This window comes from Lepidochelys kempii, chromosome 2, assembly GCF_965140285.1.
Source record: "Lepidochelys kempii isolate rLepKem1 chromosome 2, rLepKem1.hap1, whole genome shotgun sequence".
In the NCBI taxonomy this organism is placed as follows: domain Eukaryota; kingdom Metazoa; phylum Chordata; order Testudines; family Cheloniidae; genus Lepidochelys; species Lepidochelys kempii.
Window position 1 is genome coordinate 60451255 of NC_136381.1, and position 14004 is coordinate 60465258.

At 43.9% G+C, this 14004-nt stretch overlaps 1 protein-coding gene across 8 annotated transcripts in view; it reads right to left on the bottom strand.

The window, feature by feature from the left end:
• C2H8orf34 (chromosome 2 C8orf34 homolog) overlaps window positions 1–13457 on the bottom strand; it is a 366689-nt gene extending 353232 nt beyond the window's left edge. For all 8 annotated transcript variants that reach the window (XR_012157171.2, XM_073330917.2, XM_073330918.2 and 5 more), the window contains exon 1: window positions 12872–13457. Coding sequence is in view for 7 of the 8 variants with exons in the window: in XM_073330917.2 (XP_073187018.1) it covers window positions 12872–12940 (69 nt within the window). In the remaining variant the exon portion in view is untranslated. The remainder of the gene's footprint in view (window positions 1–12871) is intronic.
• Window positions 13458–14004: the final 547 nt, after the last annotated feature.

Genomic DNA, 14004 nt, shown 5'->3' on the forward strand with positions numbered 1-14004 from the left:
ATTTGTTTCTGGTTATCTTCCTCTCCTTGTTTACCTTTTCTTTCAGTATTTTTACTTCACAGCATAGAAAAAATAATCTGTGTAAAAAGTTAACAGTGATAATTTTGTTTCTTTGTTACCATGTTTCCTTTTCTTTGTGTCTCTTCTCTTTCCTTCGCACTGGTAAATCTCCTCTTCCTTACATTCTGTGTCTTATTCCCCAAATCTCTTTCCAATCTGTTCTCCTCTACATACTAGGCTGAACTGTCCCTTATAGGCACTACTATAGATTGGGTGCGTTGCCCAAGCCAGAGCACAAGGAGGCAACTTTGACTCAGCAAAACACAGTACAGTACCTGCCAGGACTGCTTACCACAAAAGGGGTTTAAAACCCCTTAAGAAGGTACAGCATGGTTCCCCATGGTCACTGATCCCTTCAGGATGACTAATGCTGTTTGACTTGTGAAGATCTTGTGCTCAAATGAATACAAGGATTGGAATTGTTCTTGACCCTTGCATTGTGGCAGAGGAAGGAGAGAATCTTTCCACTTTCCCCCTCTGCCTTGTACATCCACATCAAGCATGTCAAAATCTAGCTCTGTGTGTCATCCTCCTCTACCAGTCTTTTCTTCCTCTTTTGACTCAAGATCTAGACTGATCCTCTCTCTCCTCTGAGAGATTTGATCCCCATGTTCCTCCTTCCCCACCCCACCCCCATCAAACAGATTCCCCACCCTTGTCATAGAATCTGCCTCTTCAAATTTGTTTCTTCTACCCATCCATCCATGATTGCTTCCAGAGATTCTTCCCCTAAGATTGCTCCAGATGTCACACCACTCATCCCCAAGATCTTGCCACCAAGTTTCCCCCAGATTCAGTCACATATTATTGTCGACTTTTAGGAAGAATGCAGCTGATAACACAACAGGGCAGACCTGCCTGCATTAGTGCAGCAAAAAATAAACAAACAATTTTTTTAAAGGAAAAAATCTTGTATGTAAATTTTAAAGTCCTAAAGTGGGTTCATCACTTGACACAAACCCTCACAACCATCACCCCCACAACACACATACACACACCAACAGTTTTGCCAACCGCAAGTGTTACAATAATCATGAGTCAGCCTTCACCAAAAAAATATTGGAATCATCACAGGTAGCCTTTTATCTGCCTTCTGGTTTTCTGAGCCTTTAGAGTACACTCAGTTCCAGCTTTTCTCAGCAACTATAAGGGCTAGAAAGTTACTTAAAAAAAGAAAACTGGAATTTGGATGTAATCCCTTGACTCCAGGAGCTGGGCTTTAAGAAAAACACTAAACATCAAGAGACTTGCAAAAAAATCAAGAGTTTGCAACATTGCCTCAATCTTCACCCCATATTCCATCAATCCTCCCCTTCATCCTCACTGTATTAATGTGCCCCATTGTCATCCAAATCCATTAGTAGCCCACCCCAAGTTTCTCAGTTCTCCCCACTGCCACCCATCCCTCACACAAACATTGAACTGGACTCCTTGCTCAGTACATGTGGATCCAGTGGCTGCTTCTCCCTTCCTCAGACTTTCCTTCCCGTCAGGTCACTACCTTGTCATATATTCCTCCCCCAGCTTCCTCTAGGTCTCATATTGGAGGAGAAGAGAGGAGGTGAAGGCAAGGAGGCAGCCTGATTGGCTGGTGGGGAAAGGAGGGGAGGGAGTCTCAGAAACCAGACCTGGTTGACCCTACCTGCCAGCCAAAAGCCAAACACCCAACAGGTAGCAGAGCTGGAAACTGAGCTTTTGGCCAAATGGCAGAGATTAGGTAGCTTTGGCACCACACAGCTTGCCCTCTCACTCCTGCTAAGAGACTGGAAGAAGCAGCCTGCAAAGCCACCAAAGAGGAAGAGAAAGTAAAACCATACATAACCATGCAATAGCAGTTAAGGCAGAAGATTGCAAGTAGCAGCAATTCTGTTTTATCACTGTTTGTCTTTTTCTCTTCACATAACAAATGTAATACAAAGGAACTACATGGGCATGGTGGGGTCCAAATAACTGTGTTTACTGTATATACACAACATGCAACTCCTAGCTACGTACTCACTACTATTCTAATGGCTTCTAAAATTCAGAACACAGTGAGCACTACTGCAAGGCTCACAAGGGATTTAAAGAGATACTACCCTGTTTCCATATAATATAATTGCAAACCTCACTGAATTTGGAAGCTTTCTGGGTGATTTTTTTTTGCAGTGGGGTGAGGAGGGTCATTTTTAAAATACAATTTTCATGATTGTCTAAATCCTGGAATGAAACTCTGGAATTTCTGTCCTTATATCAAATGCTTCAATTGCTTTCAATGAGTCTGAAAAAATAGATTACCCTCAGTAAAGATGGCCCACATTTCCCTTTCAGTCTATAGGGATACTAATGCCTGGTCTACGCTGGGGGAGGAAGAAATTGATCTAAGTTACACAATTTCAGCTACGTGAATAACGTAGCTGAAGTTGACGTATTTAGATCTACTTACCATGGTGTCTTCACTGTGGTAAGTTGATAGCTGACGCTCCCCCATCGACTCTGCTTCGGCTTCTCACTCCGGTGGAGTACAAGGGGAATGGGAGAGAGCTCGGCGGTCAATTTATTGCGTCTCTTATCACGTCTAGACTAGATGCGATAAATCGACCCCCACTGGATCGATCGCTGCCCGTCAATCCAGCGAGTAATGGAGACAAGCCCCAAGAGAGCACAGAAAAATGTGGGAGCAAGAGGAAACTGAGGGATGCAGAAAGGGAATCTGAGTGATTGAAAGGGAATATGGGGTGCAGAAGACTGTAGAGCAGTTGTTCTCAACTAGGGGTACATGTACCCCTGGGGGTACTCAGAGGTCTTCTGGAGGTACATCAACTCATCTAGATATTTGCCTAGTTTTACAACAGGCTACTAAAAAACACTAGTGAAGTCAGTACAAACTAAAATTTCATATAGACAAGAAGAATGTAAAAAAAATTTTCAGTAACAGTTTATTGTGACACTTCTGTATTTTTAGGTCTGATTTTGTAAGCAAGTAGTTTTTAAGTGAAGTGAAACTTGGGGATATGCAAGACAAATCCGACTCCTGAAAGGGGCACAGTAGTCTGGAAAGGTTGAGAGCCACTGCTTTAAAGGAGCTGGAAAAGTGGGAGCAGAGAAATTTGGAGACTGTGCGGGAAAAGCAAGGAAAAATATGGGTGTTACTGGGGGAATGAGGATTAACAAATTTAGATTGATGTTGTCAGGCTTAAATCAGTATTTTCTGAAGTGTTTTCAGCTCATCAGTTGAAAGGTGCTATATAAAAATAAAGTACTAATTCATATTAATAGTTATACAAGCACTGGCCTGTAGAAAGATTCAGTCTGACAATTTAAAAATATGTTTTTCACTGCTTCCAAAAAAACTACAACATATCCATGTGTTATGAGACTCACTGAAAGCCCCAAGGATGGGCAAATTAACTTATTCAAACATGCCCACAAGCCTAAAACCCTCACTTTGTTTCAGTAGTTGTGAATTCTGTATGTTCAATATTTATTATGAACTAGCTGTGCTTCCTGCAATACACACAAAAAATTAACCTCACTTATGAATGTTCTTGTTAATATAACAAAAAGATATCTTGTAACTTTTGTTTTAGGTGAGGCTTAATTTTGCTGTGCTACCCTTCACACAGACACAGTTTGAAATGCAATTTACAATTCTTCGTTTGGGTCAAGAAGCTATTTGAAAATTACACTTTCAAATCAAAGTCAGCATCAGATATAAAACATTATGGGTAAATTTGTAGAAGCTACCTAAAAGGAGTAAGAGCAATGCTTTCAGTAATGTCAAACATTTTTAACAAAAAGGAGGTTTTGTCCTTAATTTCTTTTTTTCAGACTTGTTGTTTTTTTCTTAAAAATACCTAGCTAAGGTTTTTAATATAAAAAGGCAACCCTACAAATATGTACTGAATGCTGCAAACAGCAGAGGGCATTCTACTTCTAAATTATTTTAATATACCTTTCCCACCTTATTTTAGCCCCCCTGAAGTTGCACTACCTGGTTCCTGTTCCACTGTGATCAAAGCTACCAAGGGAGCCCACAGAAGCACGGTAATAGAAAAATTTATTATCTCATTTATGACTTTTGAGGAATGTCTCTTTTCATTATGTATCAGTCAGGATGTACAGATCTGCACTACTGAGGCACACACATGTTCTTTTCTGGACCTGCACTATATCTCAAATATTCAGGGCCAAAAATCTTTAAAAATGACTTCTTAAACTGTGCCAATAAAAATTGTGTATGCACCCACTGTGCAAAGAAAACCCACACTTACACATGCAAATAGGCAGTTAAGCACATGCAGTGTGGCCCATCTGCACACATAATTACCCTGATTCAAGAGAGCAAATATGGAGTTTGCACAAGTTCAATTACCTGATCGTTCATTCATCCATACATATTTTTACCTAAGGCTGGAGAGTGTACAGCTTCAGCAAAGGTGTATGAAAATTTAGCTCTCAGTCAGAGCCAGATTCTGCCTGATCTTTACATGGGTGCGTAATGGAAACAGTATGCAAAGAGCCATCTCCTGCACCCTACCAGGTGCAGTCTGTGTAAGTATGAGGCATAATTGCAGTCCCAGTGAAGGAAATGTTCCATCTCTACTCCATGGGGGCACCTAGTGTCCCAAAAGGAAGTGTACTAGTGGTCCCACTCCTCCATATGCATTGGGGTTTAGGAAGACATTCCCTAAGGCGGTGAGTTTTCACCTCATACTTTACACTGGCAGCATAATGTAGTTCTAAATAATAAGAGTGTATAGAAGTGTGGGAGTCACATTTTCAAAATTATACCTGACAGCATATGTTTCTGCAAACTCAGAAGCCTGCACGCAAGTCTGAATACTCCCACACGTAGTCTCTGCACACCCGAAAATGAAGTTCCAGTTGGATTTCTTGGTGCTCAGCACTTGGGAAAAATCAGTTTGGGCACTCAAAAACTGAGGCACCCAAAATGTGTGGACTCTGTTGAAGATATGGGCCTAAGCTAATAGAGGACTGGACTGGCAACCCTTTCACACATAAGTAATCATCGCCCATGTAAATAGTCCTACTGATTTCAATGGGGCTACCCTATCTATGAGTAGGTTTTACACTTGCAGGTATAAAGATACTAATATCAGGGCCCTAGGACAGTCCCCATTAATAATCAATACATATAAATGTATCCCAGAAGAGGGTTAGACATACATAGCAGAAACAAAATCCAGGAGGTATATTAGATAGGATAAAAGTGTATAGGATATAAACCTTCAAGTTTCAGCATACAAGCCAACCACAAATTGTGTGAGGATAAGAAAACACTGTCCCCTGGAGTATAGTAGTCCATCATAAAGGTTTTTCACCTTCCTCTGGACACATCTGGTACTCTAACTACTCTCAGAAAGGGAATACCAAGCTAGATCAGTTACACTGGTCTGATCCACTATGATAAATCCAATGAATGCTGCAATCTAAAATTCTGCCTGTGAAATATGAGTACTGAAAGAACTTTGTCTTTCTAGGGCTCCACCTAGCTGTCTGAAACAACATTTCTCAGTCTAATATTCACATGACCCAGAATTCACTACCTTTCATCCCAGGAACAGAATATGTCTGGATAGCCAAAAAATTGAAACGGAAATAAATGATAATTCTGAACAGCTTAGACAGAAGCATCTCTATGAGACTATTATACCAGTATGATTTTTATATCCTGAAAGTTGCACTCTAACTTTTGATAGTATACAATGACAGCTGAGATACTTAAGTTGACAGTCCCTAGATTTGTACATCTAAGGACTAAGGGCATAACATTCTCAGAAGATGACCAACAACTCTGGAATTCACTCCAGCCTTAGGCCAACGAAGGGAGCAGGCATGGTATAATAGCTGTTCAACGAATAACAATATTCAGAGGGGTAGATTCAGGTTTAGGGTTATTTTAGATTTAGCAAGACAGTTATTTTGGTTCTCTTAACCAATGGTGGTTGGCTGATTATTTGTGGTTTTTAATGTAAATGTGTCTAGTGATTGTCTGTTCTATAAATGGTGGCAGGGGGAGCCTAAAAGTAAACTTAGTGAATTCAAATACACTTCTTCTGTCCTTACACTGTATCTACAAATAAATAAATTAAAAATATGTTTCTGCTTGGAGGTAAAGTAATATATAAAATACACTTATAAATGTTAAGATCATTTTATGATTCTGTAAATAATTCTTTTTATGGTGTCATACATAATTTGTCTGATACACACAGTGGATTGAAATAACCATTGATATTATGTTTTTCAACTAGTCCTTCTGAAACCAAAAGAAAAATTAAAACTAACAACAAAGCTTGACTGCGTAATTAGAACACACATCAAACAAGTTCCCTCAACAGCTTTGATAAGAAAAATGTAGTTTTGCACATGTGTTACTAAAAGCATATTTTAAAAAGAGACTGAAAAATATTTGTTTTTCAGAGGCTAGAAATTTAATTATGGACAAGTTTAGTTAACTGTAGGCAAAGTGAGCCTAATGTTGCAACCCTTTGTTCAGGCAAAACTATCCCTGAAGTCAACTTAAGACAAAAAATTCCACTATTGCTTTATAAGAGAGCAATCAGAGCCCAGATCTTAGGTATAGTCATTTAAAAATAAATAAATAAATAAATAAAAACCTAGTTCAAGGAATTAACCATTTTCTGGTTTGCATAACAATGTACAGATTAGTTTTTCAACACTTAACCAAACACTTAATTCTATACATCAGAAAATCTTCAAATCACTATACATGTCTCAGAACTGTTATAGGTCTGCTGCAATCTCTTTTTAAAGGACTGTTTCTGCTCCTTTTCAGGCTAATAGCTAAATGCCCAATTACTTCAATATTTGAAAGTAGATAAAGGGAATTTGGATGCAGGCCTCTGAAATGAGCAGGAGTCAGGCTAACTCTAGCTTTAATAACTCGAGATTTGTAGAAGCTGGGATAGTGCGAAGCGAGTGGAAAACAACTGTGAAAGAGGCTGTTGTGACCTTGTATTAGATAAGAATAGAATACAGACTATGAGAGAAATGGTAAGAAAAATAAGATATCATGAAGGAATATGTATAAACAATATGCAGTTGTTGCTTATTATTGTCTGTAATAAAGGTATAAATACTTGCTCTAATTGTTTATCTGGGTGAGACCTGCCTAGGTGGGGGAAACCCTGTGTCCTAGTGCACTCTCTCCCTCTCTGCAATTGCTTGAGATAATAAAGTGTATCTGATTTGCTGCACCCAACCTGAGAGTGAGAACGGTGTTTTTCTCCGACAAATAGGAGCAGTTTGATCCTAAAAGAGTAATGTCCTGGTTTCCAAGTGTTCAAAGGAGCTTGACTTTATTAGGATTATTAGCATAAGTGAGAACTACTTGCATGAGAAAGGAACTTTAGAATTGGGTCCTGGGAATTCAGAGTGACTCAATACTTCAGTTGGAGAGAAATAAGTGGGTACAGATTTAGAATATTATTTCCTGGCCAGCTTTATACAGAATATATACACAGGTCCTGTTCACACTGTGAAGCTTCACTTTTTTTTTTCCCCAGAAACAATTCCACATTCAAAATTCCTGTTAAACAGAGCCTCTGAGGACATATCTACATTGCAGTGTAAGCCCAGGTTTCTAACTCAGGCTCAAGCCTAACCCCCCTTCTGTCTACACACAAATTGTGCTAACCCAAGGCTCAAACTCAAGGTCTCGTGTTACCGGGGAGGAGGGTCCGAGCCGGAGACAATCCAGGCCCAAGGGTTCAGGTGCTGTTGTTTTGTGGTGTAGCCGCAGCCCCACAGGACTTATGCTCTGGGAGTCCACCAAGAGTATTCCACAATCTACCAGCAGACTTTTTTTGGCCTCTGGACAGTCAAGTTTGGTGGACAGCCAAGTTTTCCCACTTTAATCTGCATTTAGTGTGTAGGTGCTCGGTAGCATAAGGGCCTGTGATATCCTGGAGGTCAGATTAGATGATCCGGCAGTCCCTTCTTGCTTTAAACTCTATGACTCAATATATCACAGAGTTGTCAACAGGACAACAAGAAAAATTTGAGATATGGCCCGCATAATGCTGTATGGATGCTGGAGCCCCAGGTTGGGACCCAAGGTTCAACAATTCCTAACCTGGGATTACAAATAAGTGTAGGTGCTCAAGACCTAGGTTAACAAACCCAGGGTCTGCTAGCTTGGGTTTCCATTGCAGTGTAGAGATACCCTTTGTTTAAATCCCAATACATACATACTCTCACCAATGGCTGTATATAACACCCCTGCCACAACCAAGCCACAATCATAGCTGCACACTCTTGAACATGATTTTAGCTAAGTGGAGCTGGGTGTTGCCCTTTGCAGCAGGATGCCTGGAGTTTTGTATTGACCATCCTGTTGACAGGGGTTGGAGATTCTAATGGATTCCCGCGGACTCACTGTGGCAAGGATGGCTCATTACCTCTACTCTGGTGATAAGGAAGGTACAAGTAGCCTTCTCGGGAGAGGTATCTAGAACTGAAATTTTAGCAAGTGGTAATACTCTCAAACATTTTCCACTTCAGTTATTACACCTGTGTCATTCAAGTGAAATATTCCATCCCTCTGATAACATTGGGACAACATATAATTGTTACAATATAAAGATTTCCCAAACAACTGCAACTTTACTGATCCCCATGCACACCATGTGTTGCTATTGTTGAAGTTGAATTCCATAAGAGCTGGTGTTCAGATCTGGCTACTACTAGTACAATACAATAGGGAGAATAATGGACAAAAATGGAGGCAAAAAGTACAACAAGGACAGAAAGGACAGTTACTCTGTCATACACAAAACTGTCAGTAATTGGCACCTTTGGCAGGACAAACCATGCACTGACCAACAGCTTCAACCACCCAGACTAACATGCAAGGGAACTACTGGTCATAAAAAAATATGGTTTGGCATTTCAGACATCAGCTTGTTATGCCAGTACGATTGCGTCTGGAGTTCAAAATCCTGTTTTCTACGGGGTACTGCTCATTTACGTACATAGATGGACAAGTTTCTGTTTATCCTCTGCCATCCCTGGCTTTCCTCACTTCAATTCACTGTTTCTCTGCCCATTCCTTGTGGCACCCTTCCATTCGCTCACTATTAAATCAGCAATACTTAGGCACTTCCTTAAAGCTTCTGCCTTGAACCATATATAGTGACAATAATAGCAATGACCTGATGACCAAATATCACCTTTACTGAGCTCCATCTAACTTCACCCTGTACTGGCTGGGCACCAGCGAGTTTGTACACATTGCAAAGGACAATTGTCCTTGCCAATTGATGACTAATAAGAATCAGGAATGGAAACGGGATAAAGAACCCAAAAATAACGTGAAGAGGATTTTACCCACCTTTCACTGAAACCCAAGTATCTGTTTCATTTTATACTATGGCAAAACTTGTTAGGCATGACAAGCTATAAAATATTATTCAATTTAACTGATTAGGAGCACAACGTACACATTATCTACTATATCTTTCTATATAAGAACACGCGTAGTTACATTATTAGCTTGATCCTGTGGTCTTTGATTAAGACAAATTCCCACTGACTTCAAAGGTGCTTTCCTTGACTAAGGATGTCAGGATCAAACTAGGAAAAATTGACATTTCCACTGAGCTAAGTCTGGTGAAGAGCAACAAAAATGATTAAAGGTCTAGAAAACATGACCTCTGAGGGAAGACTGGAAAAAAAAATGGGGTTTGTTCAGTCTGGAGAAGAGAAGACTGAGGGGGGATATGATAACAGTTTTTGAGTACATAAACCGTTGTTACAAGGATGGGGGGGGGGAGAAACTATTCTTGTTAACCTCTGATGATAGGACAAAAAGAAATGGGCTTAAATTGCAGCAAGGGTGGTTTAGGTTGGACATTAGGAAAAACTTCCTAACTGTCAGGGTGGTTAAGTACTGTAATAAATTGCCTAGGAAGGTTTTTGAATCTGTCATTAGAGATTTTTAAGAACAGGTTAGACAAACACCTGTCAGGGATGGTCGATATCTTGATGTGTATATATCTTGAAATGAAAAGCTAAACTTTTATTTCCCTCTCATGAAGAGGAAAGAAACATCCCTCATAGACAGTCCGTAAATGTTGGAGGAAGATCCTGCCTTGAGTGCAGGGGACTGGATTAGACCTCTCAAGATCCCTTCAAGTCCTAAATTCTACAAAATTCATATCACCCGCATAAAACAGAAGCAGCCAGGCTTTATCTGGGTGAAGTGGCAGGAGACTCTTTGCATAAAAAGGCACACACTTATTTTATGGACTAGAAAAGCAACTACAGAGCCCTTGCATCCTTTCTATGGATCCAATAACTCCCTTCCTGACACCAGTTCCCAATACTGGCCTAAGTGGAGTTGTTTCAGAGGCTCCTCAATGGTATGTTGGGAGGTATTGATGGCTTATCCACCTATATCTGCTGCATAGATAATCTGCAAGGCTTAAGTCAAGGGTGGGCAAACTTTTTGGCCCGAGGGCCACATTGGAGTTGCAAAACTGTATGGAGGGCCAGGTAGGGAAGGCTGTGCCTCCCCAAACAGCCTGGCCCCTGCTCCCTATCCACTCCCTCCCACTTCCCACCCCCTGACTGCCCCCCTCAGAATCCCCCACCCATCCAACCCCCCCGCTCCTTGTCCCCTGACTACCCCCTCCCAGGACCCCCTGCCCCTATTCAACCCCCAGGACCCCATCCACCCCCCCCCCCGCTCCCTGTCCCCTGACTGCCCCAACCCCTATCCACACCCCCGCCCCCTGACAGGCCCCCCAGGACTCCCACGCCTAATCCAATGCCCCCCGCTCCTCATCCCCTGACTGCCCCCCCAGAACCCCCACCCAATCCAACTGCCCCCTGCTCCTTGTCCCCTGACTTCCCTCCAGAACCCCCCGCTCCCTGCCCCCATACCATGCCAGTGCCAGCTGCGCTGCCCGGGAGGAGCAGCGGGCCAGAGAGCTGGCGGCACGGAGTTCATGGGAGTGGGGACAGCGGAGGAGGGGCCAGGGGATAGCCTCCCTGGCCAGGAGCTCAGGGTCTGGACAGGACGGTCCCGTGGGCTGGATGTGGCCTGAAGTTTGCCCACCTCTGGCTTAAGTGGTGTGCAGGGCCTTGCACAGGAGCTCTGCATCAAGATGAATTTCATCCAAAAGTGTAACTCTAATAATATACAAAGTATCAAAACAGGTTCAACCTCTTGCAGTTTTTTCCTCCAGTCCTTAAAAATTAATACATCCTACTAATTCTTAATAATAGAAATGAGCATCTTATAGTATCGCGAAACTTGTTCAATATAGCCAATGTCTCTTAACCAAGTTTATATTGGGTCAGGTGTTTTTTTTTTAATTTTAGTGTATAAAAGACAGATCTGTTAGTGAAAAGTCACAAGAGGAGACGAATTAGTCATTGTTTTCATTATAGTTGCCAAGCAACCATGTTTATAAAACTCTAACATTTCATTAACATCAAAAAGGGGAAAATTTTGATAAAAATCTAGAAATAGCAAAATTGGTCTATTCCTTGGTATCTACTTTGAATTTTAAAAGAGTTTTTATTGCAGATTTGAAGAATGAAAATATCCACTTCCTTGAATCTGAACCAAGGTATTCTGTCATAACAGCCTTAGTCCACGTAAGATAAAACAACTGACCCTTATCAACTTGTTTTCTAACAAAATTTGAATCGGCTTTTTATTACAGTTTGAAGATGCCTCCTAACATGGAGAAACACAATTCACCAAACTGTTATTTTCCAGGTAAGTAACACTAATAGGTGAATCAGATGTAATAAGATTGGTAAAGGATAAGGAAAATAATGAAAAACAGAGATTATGTCTCACAATAGTACTATATATGATCATACACACACTTAGGTTTTGTAGATCTTGTTCATATTAAAGAAAACCTAGCAAAATACTGTATGTAGCCTGTGGCCAAGTGTTTTATTGCAAATACAGATGTAAAATACATCATTTCTCAGGGTGCTGGAGCAATTTGTATACTGAGGATGCTGAGAGCCATTGAACCGAACTGTAAAGGCTGTATATGATGGAATCCACTTCAAGCCTGGGGGTGCAGCAGCACCGATGTCATTTCTTACCGATTTTCGGTAGGAGTAGGCAGATTTGCTTTTACCTTCCCAGCCCAGTGCGGTGATTTCCCTGTAAATACACATTCATTTCTCGCTACGTTGAATTTCTTTCTAAGCAATCAGAAGGAGTTGTTCCATTCTCCTGCCTCCCCTAGGTCTTCCCATAGCCTCTGTGTTTCGCCCTGAAGCACAGGGACGCCCAGGGAAGTATTCCCATGTGGCGGCTGTGTGTGTGTGAGCACAGGTCGCGCTGCCCAGCGAGCCTTCGGGGGCCCTTCCCAGCGCTCCCATGGAAATGTCAGGGACGCCTCTCAGGCCGGGCGGGGCAAAGTCACTCGCTCTCCCCTCGCCCTAGCAACGCGCGGGACGCTTCCCCGCTCCCTTCACACACAGGCCAGGGCGGCTGCCCACGCGGCTCTCCTCACTCGCGCCCCAAGGGCGGCGGAACCCGGCGGGCTTCCCCCGGCTGGGGCCAAGCTGGGGGCGTGCGCTCTGCGTGCGGGGGGAATCCCTGCGCGCGAGGCGGCGCGTGTCTGGGAGAGCAGGGCCAGGGCGGGTGAGGGTGCAGGTGCGCGGCCGGGGGGACAAGGCGCGCGCCTGCAGCCCGTGGAATCGCGTGACGTTTCACCGGGGGGGGGGGTCACACACTAGCTCGCACCTGCCGTGCCCCGGCAGCCCAACCCCTCCCCCCGCCCCGGTCGCCGGGGCCGCCGCGCCTCACCTCGAACAGGGGCCCGATCCTGTTCCGCTCCAGGTAGGCTTGGATCCTGGTTTGCTGGTGCGCCGCCATCGGGAGCCGATCTGCCGCGGCGGGGGCCCGGCTCACTCTCCCGCAGGCGCGGGGCTCTCTGGCGGCGGGAGCGGGCAGGGCCCCCGCAGGGGGAGACGAAAGCCCAAGTCCCAGGGACGGAGCCAACTCAGGCAACTGGGGCTCGCCAGCGCCGGGCGGGGCGGGGGTGCCCTCAGGCAGCTGCGGAGGCGAGGCACGGGGCCGGCGGGAGGAGACGGGAGCGGCGCCGGCGGGTGTCTGGGTCGGCTCCTTGGTTACCGGAGCAGCCGCTCAGCTCCCCCGGCCACCGCGCTCGCCTCGCCCAGCTGCCTCCCTACGGACAGCCCTGCGCCCCCGGCGCCGCTGGCTGCGCGGGGGCGGGCTGGCTCTTCGGCGGCCGCTCGCACATACGGGACCAAAGCCCGCAGCCTCCCGCCAGATCAGCAGCGACCCGGCTCCGCGCCGGGCTCCCCCGCTGCCAGCGCCTGGCTGCCAGCGCGACACACGGTAACCCGCCTCCCCCGCTGGCTGAAGTTTCCTGGCGAGCTCAGGGAAACTGACTGTCATCGGCCAGGGTTAATATCCAGGCGAGGTAACGTGGGGGTGGGGGCTGTACGGACAAGCCTCACACCCCTCATTTGCATATTGATTGAAAAGGAGCGGATCAAACTCTAGTAAATGATTTGTTTGGCACATGCGGCATGGTGGGGGTGCTGGGTGTATCCAATTCTTCCCCTTCCTCCCTGGTTTTATTCTGCCTCAAATTATTTTCTTTGTAACGATGAAGTTTCTAGCTGTCTATGTGCTGAGGGCACTGCTCATCGTAATAAAACAATGTAAAATACATATAGACCTTTCCCTTCTATCAGTACCTGGACCCCAGTAACCAAGGGCCCTCATCCAAATCCCATTAAGGTCAACATAAAATTCACCTGGTTTTAGAGGAAGCTGGATTAGGGTGGAAACCAAGAGAATAGTACTTATTCTTTCTGCACTTCAGGCAATTACCTCTTCACTTTATCTGGAAGCAGAGTCATAACCACCCTTCTTCCCTTCAAAAAAGAATATTTTAAGGAAACACAGTT